This window comes from Chenopodium album, chromosome 21, assembly GCF_948465745.1.
Source record: "Chenopodium album chromosome 21, dcCheAlbu1.1, whole genome shotgun sequence".
Taxonomy (NCBI): domain Eukaryota; kingdom Viridiplantae; phylum Streptophyta; class Magnoliopsida; order Caryophyllales; family Amaranthaceae; genus Chenopodium; species Chenopodium album.
The window spans coordinates 6,090,352-6,101,644 of NC_137854.1; the positions used below are offsets into that span (position 1 = coordinate 6,090,352).

At 37.1% G+C, this 11,293-nt stretch overlaps 1 protein-coding gene across 1 annotated transcript; it reads right to left on the reverse strand.

Moving 5' to 3' along the window:
• Positions 1-7,776: 7,776 nt before the first annotated feature.
• Positions 7,777-11,293, reverse strand: LOC145601986 (uncharacterized protein At4g15970-like). The gene is made up of 4 exons (XM_081658090.1): positions 10,885-11,293; positions 9,956-10,321; positions 8,216-8,697; positions 7,777-8,105 (listed from the first exon to the last, which is right to left on the reverse strand). Exons 1-4 carry the CDS (start codon positions 11,191-11,193, stop codon positions 8,042-8,044), a joined length of 1,221 nt encoding a protein of 406 aa, XP_081514216.1. The 5' UTR covers positions 11,194-11,293; the 3' UTR covers positions 7,777-8,041.

Here is an 11,293-nt window from a genome sequence, read left to right on the forward strand (position 1 = left end):
CTTTTTGACCTGAATTCGAACCTGCTCTCGACCTGAGAGTAACCGCCAACCGATTTAATTCGACCCAACAACAATCTGTACCCAAACTAGTATCCGACCCAATTAGAACATGTACCCGAATCATGCAAGGTTTAATAAAATTTATATGCCTTTTGTTTAACTTATATATTGGTACAAATCAGTAAACCCACAATCCGATTCTGCTTGTGTACCTTTTGTTCTCTATTACTCATATAAAGGTTTAATAAAATCTTCATAAATCTGATCAAATTATGGAAGGCGTAATTATATAGATTCAACTTGAGCACATTGATAGTTATTAGAATTGAACTTGAACCAACCAACTCAACACTACCTCGAACCCGAATGTACCATCTATTAACCCACTCAAACTTGACGCACACACAACCTGAACCTGAAATTGAATAATATATAGCCCGAAACATCAAAATTCCTCAAAAAGCTTGAATAATAGCCTTCAATATTGTATTTTTTGCCCGAAAATAAAAATTGTTGAGATGTTTACCATGGTCCATAATATCCTTCGAAAGTCAAATTTGGTCGGTGGAACCGTCCAATATGCCCTTAAACGGTGATTTTATCGGTGCACAACTTGTAGTGATTTCGTAAACTCAAGCCTACCACGGACGTTTATGACAAAATATAATGATCATATGTAGTTTCAAACGGAATTATATGGCCCCAAAACCTCAAAATTCCCAAAAAAGCATAGATTATAGCCTTCAATTTTGTAATTTTTTGACCATTTTTGTCAGGAAATAAAAATTGTCGAGATGTTTACCAATGTCCGTAATACAATTTGGGAGTCCAATTGGGTCGGTGGATCCATACAATATGCCTTTAAACGATGATTTTACTTCACAACTTGAAGTGATTTCATAAACTCAAGCCTACCACACACGGATGTTTGTGACAATATATAATGATCATATGTGGTTTCAATCGGCATTACATGACCCCGAGATGAATCTCTTAGGGTTTCAAGACTTTTCGCAGTTGGGCCCCGAAACCTCAAAATTTCCTAAAAAAACGTTGATTTTAACCTTCAATTTTGTAATTTTTTGACTTTTTTCGTCCAGAAATAAAAATTGCAGAGATGTTTAACATGGTCCATAATATCCTCCACGAGTCAAATTTGGTCGGTGGAACCGTCCAATATGCCCTTAAACGGTGATTTTACCCGTTCACAACTTGTAGTGATTTTTTAAACTAAAGCCTACCACGGACGTTTATGACAATATATAATGATCATATGTGGTTTCAAACGGCATTATATGACTCCGAGATGAATCCTTTAGAGTTCCTAGGCTTTTCGCCACCGGGCCCCAAAACCTCAAAATTCCTCAAAAAGAGTGGATTATAGCCTTCAATTTTGTAATTTTTTTAACTTTTTTTGCCCGGAAATAAAAATTGCCGAGATGTTTACCATGGTCCTTAATATTCTCCGCAAGTCAAATTGGGTCGGTGGAACCGTGCAATATGCCCTTAAATGGTGATTTTTACCCGTTCACAACATCTAGTGATTTCGTAAACTCAAGTCTACCAGAGACGTTTATGACAACATATAATGATCACATGTGGTTTCAAACGGCATTATATGACCCTGAGATGAATCCCTTAGGGTTTTGAGGCTTTTCGCCACCGGGCCCCGAAACTTCAAAATTCCTAAAAAAGTGTGGATTATAGCCTTCAATTTTCTATTTTTTAGACTATTTTTTCGCTCGAAAATAAAAATTGCCGAGATGTTTACCATGGTCACTAATATGCATCGGGGGTCAAATTGGGTCGGTGGAACCGTCTGATATGCCCTTAAGCGGTCATTTAACCCATTCACAACTTGGAGTGATTTCGTAAACTCAAGCCTACCACGGACATTTATGACAACATATAATGATCATATATAGTTTCAAACGGGTTTTTATGGCCCCGAGATGTATCCCTTAGGGTTTCAAAGCTTTTCCCCAACGGGTCCTGAAACCTCAAAATTTCTCAAAAAGCGTGGATTATAGCCTTTAATTTTGTAATTTTTTGAACTTTTTTCGCCCGAAAATAAAAATTGCCGAGATGTTTACCATGGTCCTTGATATCCTCCGCGAGTCAAATTGGGTCGGTGGAACCATCCAATATGCCCTTAAACAGTGATTTTACTCGTTCACAACTTGTAGCGATTTCGTAAACTTAAGCCTACCAGGGACGTTTATGACAACATATAATGATCATATGTGGTTTCAAACGGCATAATATGACCCTGAGATGAATCCCTTAAGGTTTCAAGGCTTTTCGCCACCTGGCCCCGAAACCTCAAAATTCCTCAAAAAGCGTGGATTATGGCCTTCAATTTTGTATTTTTTATACTATTTTTCGCCTGAAAATAAAAATTGCCGAGATGTTTACCATGGTCACTAATCTTCGAGAGTCAAATTGGGTTGGTGGAACCGTCCAATATGCCCTTATACAGTCATTTAACCCGTTCACAACTTGGAGTGATTTCGTAAAGTCAAGCCTACCACGGACGTTTATGACAACCTATAATGATCATATATGATTTCAAACGGCATTATATGACCCTGAGATGTATCCCTTAGAGTTTCAAAACTTTTCGCCAACGGGCCCCGAAACCTCAAAATTCCTCAAAAAGCGTGGATTATAGCCTTCAATTTTGTTTTTTTGACCTTTTATCGCCCGGAAATAAATATTGTCAAGATGTTTACCATGGTCCTTAATATCCTCCGCGACTCAAATTGGGTCGGTGGAACCGTCCAATATGCCTTTAAACTGTGATTTTACCCGTTCACAACTTATAGTGATTTTGTAAACCTAACCTACCACGGACGTTTATGATAACATATATTGATCATATGTTGATTCAAACGGCAAAATATGACCCCGAGATGAATCCCTTACGGTTTCAAGGCTTTTTGCCACCGGGCACCAAAACCTCAAAATTCCACAAAAAATCGTGAATTATAGCCTTTAATTTTGTATTTTTTTTTTACCTTTTTCCACCCGGAAATAAAAATTACCAATATGTTTACCATTGTCCCTAATACCCTCCGGGAGTCCAATTGGGTCGATGGAACTAAACAATAATCCTTAAACGGTGATTTTAGCCGTTCACAACTTGTAGTGATTTTGTAAACTCAAACCCACCATGGACGTTTATGACAATATATAATGATCATATGTGGTTTCAAACAGCATTATATGACCCCGAGATGAATTCTTTAGAGTTTATAGGCTTTTCGCCATCGGGCCCTGAAAACTCAAAATTCCTCAAAAAGCGTGGATTATAGCCTTCAATTTTGTAATTTTTTGACCTTTTTTCGTCCGGAAAGAAAAATTTCCACGATGTTTACCATGGTCCGTAATATCCTCTAGGAGTCAAATTGAGTCGGAGGATTCATCCAATATGCTCTTTAAGGGTCATTTTACCCGTTCTCAACTTGTAGTTATTTTGTAAACTCAAGCCTACCACGGACGTTTATGAAAATATATAATGATCATATATGGTTTCAAACGGCTTATATAAACCCGAGATGTATCCCTTTAGGGTTTCAAGGGTTTTCGCCACCGGGCCTCAAAACCTCAAAAAGCGTAGCCTTCAATTTTGTAAATTTTTAACCTTTTTTTGCCCGTAAATAAAAATTGCTTAGATGTTTACCATGGTCCCTAATATTTTCCGCGAGTCAAATGGGTCAGTGGAACCATACAATATGCCGTTAAATGGTGATTTTACTTGTTCACAACTTGTAGTGATTTTTTAATTTCAAGCCTACCACGGACGTTTATGACAATATATAATGATCATATGTAGTTTCAAACAGCATTATATGACACCGAGGTGAATCCTTTAATGTTTCTAGGCTTTTCGCCACCGGGCCCCGAAACCTCAAAATTCCTTAAATAGCATGGATTATAGCCTTCAATTTTGTAAATTTATGAATTTTTTTCGCCCGAAAATAAAAATTGCCGAGATGTTTACCATGGTCCTTAATATCCTCCGCGAGTCAAATTAGGTCGGTGGGACCGTCCAATATGCCCTTAAACGGTGATTTTACCCGTTCACAACTTGTACTGATTTCATAAACTCAAGCCTATCACGGACGTTTATGATAACATATTATGATCATATGTTGATTCAAACGACATTATATGACCCCGAGATGAATCTCTTAGGGTTTCAAGGTGTTTTGCCACCAGGCCCCAAAACCTCGAAATTCCTCAAAAAAAACGTGGATTATAGCCTTCAATTTTGGTTTTTTTTTTTTACCTTCTTCCGCATGGAAATTAAAATTACCAAGATATTTACCATTGTCCCTAATACCCTCCGGAAGTCCAATTTGGACGGTGGAATTATATAATATATCCTTAAACGGTGATTTTACCCGTTCACAACTTGTAGTGAATTTGTAAACTCAAGCCTACCACGGACGTTTTTGACAATATTTAATGATCATATGTGGTTTCAAACGGCATTATATGATCCTGAGATAAATCTCCTAGGGTTTCAAGGCTTTTTGTCACCGGGCCCCGAAATCTCAAAATTCCTCAAAAAGCGTGGATTATCGCCTTCAATTTTGTAATTTTGTTTTACCTTTTTTCGCCAGAAAATAAAAATTGCCGAGATATTTACCATGGTCCCTAATATCCTCCGCGAGTCAAATTGGATCGGTGGAACCATACAATATGGCCTTAGACGGAGATTTTACCCGTTCACAACTTGTTGTGATTTCGTAAACTCAAACCTACCACGGACGTTTATGACGACAAATAATGATCATATGTGGTTTCAAACGGCATTATATAACCCCGAGATGAATACCATAGGGTTTCAAGGCTTTTCTTCACCGGGCCCCGAAACCTTAAAATTCCTCAAAAAGCGTGGATTATAGTCTTCAATTTTGTAATTTTTTGACCTTTTTTTGCCCAGAAATAAAAATTGCCAAGATGTTTACCAAGGCCCTTCATATTGTCTGGGAGTCAAATTAGGTCGGTGGAACCATCCAATATGCTCTTAAACGGTCATTTTACCCGCTCACAACTTGCAGTGATTTCGTAAACTCAAGCCCACCACGAACGTTATGACAACATGTAATAATCATATGTGGTTTCGAATGGCAATATATGACCCGAGATGAATCCCTTAAGCTAAGGTTTCAAGGCTTTCTGCCACCGGGCCCCGAAACCGCAAAATTCCTCAAAAAGCGTAGATTATAGCCTTCAGTTTTGTATTTTTATGACCTTTTTGCGCCCGGAAATAAAAGTTCCCGAGATGTTTACCATGGTCCCTTATATCTTCCGTGAGTCAAATTAGGTCAGTGGAACTGTCCAATATACCCTTAAACGATCATTTATCCCATTCACAACTTGCAGTGATTTCGTCAACTCAAGCCTATCACGGAAGTTTATGACAACGTATAATGATCATATATGGTTCAAACGACATTATATGACACCGAGATGTATTTTTAGGGTTTCAAGGCATTTCGCCACCGGGCCCAAAACCTCAAAATTCCTCAAAAAGTGTGGATTTAGCTTTCAATTTTGTAGTTTTTTGACCTTTTTTCGCTCGGAAATAAAAATTACCAAGATGTTTACCATTGTCCCTATTACCCTCCGGGAGTCCAATTGGGTCGTTGGAACCATACAATATGCACTTAAATGGTGATTTTACATGTTCACAACTTGTAGTGATTTCGTAAACTCAAGCCTACCACGGACGTTTATGACAATATATAATGATTATATGTGCTTTTAAACGGCATTATATGACCCCGAGATGAATCCCTTAGGGTTTCAAGGCTTTTTGGCACCGGGCCGCGAAACCTCAAAATTCCTCAAAAAGCGTGGATAATAGCCTTCAATTTTGAATTTTTTTTGACCTTTTTTCGTACAGAAATAAAAATTGCCGAGATGTTTACCATGGTCTCTAATATCCTCTGGGAGTCAAATTGGGTCGGTAGAAAAATCTATGCCCTTTAACGGTCATTTTACCCGTTCACGACATGTAGTGATTTCATAAACTCAAGTCTTCCATAGACGTTTATGAAAACATATAATGATCATATATGGTTTCAAACGGCTTTATATAACCCCAAGATGTATCCCTTAGGGTTTCAAGCCTTTTCACCACCGAGCCCCAAAACCTCAAAAATTTCCTAAAAAAACGTGAATTATAGCCTTCAAATTTGTAATTTGGTGACCTTTTTTCGCCCGAAAATAAAAATTACCAAGATGTTTACCATTGTCGCTAATACCCTCCGGGAATCCAATTGGGTCGGAGGAACCATACAATATGCCCTTAAACGGTGATTTTACCTGTTAACAACTTGTAGTGATTTCGTAAACTCAAGCCTACCACGGACGTTTATGGCAACATATAATGATCATATGTGGTTTCAAACGGCATTATATGACCCCAAAATGAATCCCTTAGGGTTTATAGGCTTTTCGCCACCGAGCCCCGAAACCTCAAATTTTCCTTAATAAGCGTGGATTAGCTTTCTATTTTGTAATTTTTTGACCTTTTTTCGCCCGGAAACAAAAATTACCAAGATGTTTACCATGGTCCCTAATATCCTCCGGGAGTGAAACTGGGTCGGTGGAACCATCCAATATGCCCTTAAACGGTCATTTTACCCGTTTACAACTTACAGTGATTTCGTAAACTCAAGTCTACCACGGACTTTTATGAAAACATATAATGATCATATATGGTTTTATATGGTTTCAAACGTCACTATATAACCCCGAGATGTATCACTTAGGGTTTCAAGGCTTTTCGCCACCGGGCCTCGAAACCTCAAAATTTCCTAAAAAAGCGTGGATTATAGCCTTAAATTTTGTAATTTTTTGACCTTTTATCACCGGAAATAAAAATTACCAAGATGTTTACCATTATTCCTTATATTCTATGGGAGTCAAATTAGGTTGGTGGAATTGTCCAATATGCCCTTAATCGGTCATTTTACCCGTTCACAACTTGAAGTGATTTCGTAAACTCAAGCGTATCGTGCGTTTATGACAACATATAATGATCATATATTGTTTCACGGCATTATATGATACCGAGATATATTACCTAGGGTCTTAACACTTTTCACCATCGATAATAAAATCTTTTGTTCAGCTTATATAACTTTTATTGAGCTTATATACTAGTATAATTCTGTAAACTCTCAATCCGATTTAATAAAATCTTTTGTTCAGCTTATATAACTCTTGTTCTCTATTACTCGTATATAGGTTTAAAAAAATCTTGATGATGCTTAATCAAATTATGGAAGGCGTAATTATATATTTCAACTTGGCCACATCGATTTTTTTAGAATTGAACTTGAACCAGAACCCGAATCAACACTATCCCGAACCTGAATGTACAATCTTGTTAACCCATCCTAACCCGACTCAACACAACCCGAACCTTAAATTGAACCCAATTTGATTATAACTCGAATTAAACCCGACCTATATCCGAAAAGGTGAACGACCCTGTTTTTAACTTGAACTGAAAATGACCCAACCTGAACCTGACCTGAAGCTAGATTAACCCGACATAACTTGATCCTGATTTAACCCGAAACCTAATTTGACCCGACCCAAACCCGATTTGAATACCCGAATTGACAGCTCTACTAAATTATTTGGCAATGGCTCACAAGATTTAACCTGAGATGCACCAAGAAACTTTGCCCAAGTTAAAGCAATCTGAGTAATGATGTTTCGTGGATCATTGACTTCATTGTAAAGTCGAGGTTACAAAACAAGTAATTCGATAACTCAATCCTGCATCTTACAAACAAACCCTTACATTTTTCTACACTGCAATTGAATTACACTGTACAATTTTCGTATGCTAAAGCTTGATTCCTAGCTAATATCACCTACCAGTTGACCTAGTTCAAAATATAATTCAACAAAACTAGGCATAACTAATGACTTAAATTACCTCAGAATCAAATTCTAAATTTGCCAATCATAAATAATTAATCTCGAATAAAATTGGAATGTGAAATACAAATCAATTTTCATTTACTTCTTCATCACTCTCCATTGGAATCTTAGCAGGATGGAATGCACTTAGGCTGCAAAAGGAGTATCGCAAAGTAATGATTAGGGCTAAAAGGATCATAACACAAACAGCACAAATGAGGAGTATTAAAACGTTGTAAAACAAGTGGAAGGTATGGTATACCTGCAATTCATAGGGACCCTCCAGGTATATGCTTGTGTGCGCTTCAAATTCAGGGGCAAAGACAAAAATAGTTTCCAGTCTTGAAGCATTATCTTAAGATCATGTAGCTTGCTATTGATACCATAACAACAATTGGCATGCATCGTACATACTTCATTCAAATCTTTGCTAGGTTCACACAGTCCACCAAAGTAAGCAGTATCTAAGAATCTCACTGTTAGCCCTATTTCTGAGATGTATGGATCATGTTTGATAAAATTTAGTACATCCTGATCATGGTAGCCAGGATAGCTTTCTTGTGATGCGTACCAAAACTTATAAAACTCAATGGACCGGTTGTTTGATTTAACGTAATTAAAACCACCATTAGGCCTATTATGCATGGTAGATGAATTGCCCGAGAAATGGTCACATGCTATTTGAAAATCAGCTTCAGGAAAGAATCGTGGAAATGGATCTCTGAACCACATAACATCAGCATCCTAAAGAATAAGTTAGAATAAGTTGTTGCACTTTAAAAATTACAAGTACAAGTATAAACAGGAAGTCAAGAAAGATAACTAAAGCCAAAATCTTCCTAAAACAGTGACTACCAGTGACTACCAGTATAAGTACACACACAAGCAACTAGAGCAGAAAAGAAAAGACAAAAAGCATTATCCAGTAAGTAACATGAGCAAAAAGGCCTCCGAAATCTTCAGACCTCGTATCTCTATCAAAATTAGTGGGGAGTTTGCTGCAGGTTAAGATGAACGCGAGTAACCCTGACCTAGCAAAATTTGCACCCCCTGATAGTTTGGAGTTGACAATCATATCTCCTAGCAGGTGCATTTTTGAGGTCTTGCTCTCAAGTGGTCAAAGCACTGAATGAGATGAACTCATAAAGCTGAAGGTCTTAACCACAAAAGGTGATGTTAAACCATTGTAGAGATATCTGGAGGAAGGGGAAGATTTCCATAAGTGTACAGATGCATACACAACAAAAACTTTTGATGCCATCTTCGACAGGTGCATAAACAGAGTAATAACAGGTAGTTGAAAATTGTCAATGGAGTAAAAAAGGCTGTTCAAATCATGAAGGTGCCTTCATACAATATAATGTCATCAAGATGACAAGTATTTATATGACATTCCAGAACTTAGGCAACCTCCAAAACAAAGTGGAAATTGAGGTTGGATAATTATAAGGAGCTCATCATTTAGACGAGCCCTGTGTGAGAACTGGGAGCCATTAGTAGGCTTTTTGCCTTGCGGATTTGGAAATCTTAATTTCTTTGAGGTACGTACCTTGACTTCAATGGGCGAAACTTAGAGTTCAGAAAAAGTTTTAGAGGTTCAAAAAAAACCGTTTTTCAGCATTAAAATAATTCTGTAGTAACACACAAAAATACATATTAACTTTTTTAGAAATTATCGCAGCATCAAGCATCCTAAAAAGGCATGTTCGGCAACATCAAAAGTAAAATCAATTGCTCATTCTTAGTAATAATTTTATTTTGTTATATAAAAGGTGTGGCTCACCAAGCTATAAAAGATACGAAGTATAATACAAGCAAAATGTAAGTCTTAGCAGGTCATCCTTAAATTATTAGCAACTCGGATGAATTATTATGACTAATGCAGATGCAAAAGAGGAAATGAAATAGGAAATCTATTCATGCATCCACAAAAACTTATGATTGCAAGTGATAACAGATTACACAGATATTTAGACAAGTAAAGCAGAGAGGAGAAGCTTACAGTGAATACAAAATTGTACCCCATTTCAAGTACACTTCGCAGGAAATCGATCCTTCTCCACATCATTTTCAAGTAATCAGGCGTCATAAAGTACGCCTCTTTCGAAAAATCAATTCCTTCTGTCAAAAGAGCATAGCAATGAAGATGTAAACTTAAGCACCGCCTATATGCATTGTCATCCAATGCAACGACTACTAGATGGTCCAAAAGTTTTCGGGTATGATGCCCAATCCTAAAGCTCTCAAGGAAGAGATCGAAGATGGAATTAGGCGTTGCCCAGGCATCATTCAGCGTAGTTATAATAATAGTTTTATCTTCGGTAGCAGCATCATTCAGGACTTTTTCAAGCCTGGACTCCTCACTAACCTATAATTTTCGTATAAAACACATTATACATTGCACATCATAATCATTAAACAAATTAAAAATTGTGCGCAACAATAAATGAACTCAATCGAGTGTTCTCAATCCAGCAACTCATACTAACAAATTCACATTAAACAGTGATCTACGTGCAGAAAAAACGCATCATCAGTTCGAATTTCACTTGACATCAAGTTTACAAACAACATAATAACCTAAACTTACTAATTAAAGAAATTCCATACTAAAACGCATTCCAATTTCACTTCAATCGCAATATTTCAAGCAAATCCTGAATTTAGATCATACATAAATTACAAAATCCAATAACTCGTTCAACTACAATTACACCAAACAGCTTAATTAAGTACTACTAAAACCCAAATTCAATTCAATTTTCACTGAAATTCAAGTAAACCTGATAATTAAAAAAATAAACGAAATTATCTTCAATAATTACAAATCCAGATCAATTTACAAAATCAACAAAAATAAATCATCCAAATTAAGTAATAATTCCAACTTCCAAAAATCTAAACAATCATTAGCAACAGAAAATCAATCACCTGATAAGAATCACCGTCAGGAACAGGAAATAATCCAACAGAATTAGTAACGGAAGTGTCGGCGAAGAAACGAACAGAATTATAAACGAACAAAATTGCAGCGAAGAACACAAAGGCGGCGATCAATCGCCGGAGAAACAGAGTTTTTTCCGACGGCATGTCGGCGGAGGTGAAATCGGAGAAAGCGTTACCGGCGGAAGGAAAGAGAGAGCGGAGCATCTTGCCGGAGTAGGAGAGATAATATCGTCGGCGCCGGAAAGTTGAGGGAAGAATGTCGGAGTGTTTGGGAGGAGAGAGAAAGAGTGACATCAGTGAAGAGAGAGTGAGTGATGTTCATTGTTGGAATGAACAAAGAGGAGAGAGAAAATTCGTGTTAATAATGGTTGATGAGGTTGGACGACAAAGTTTG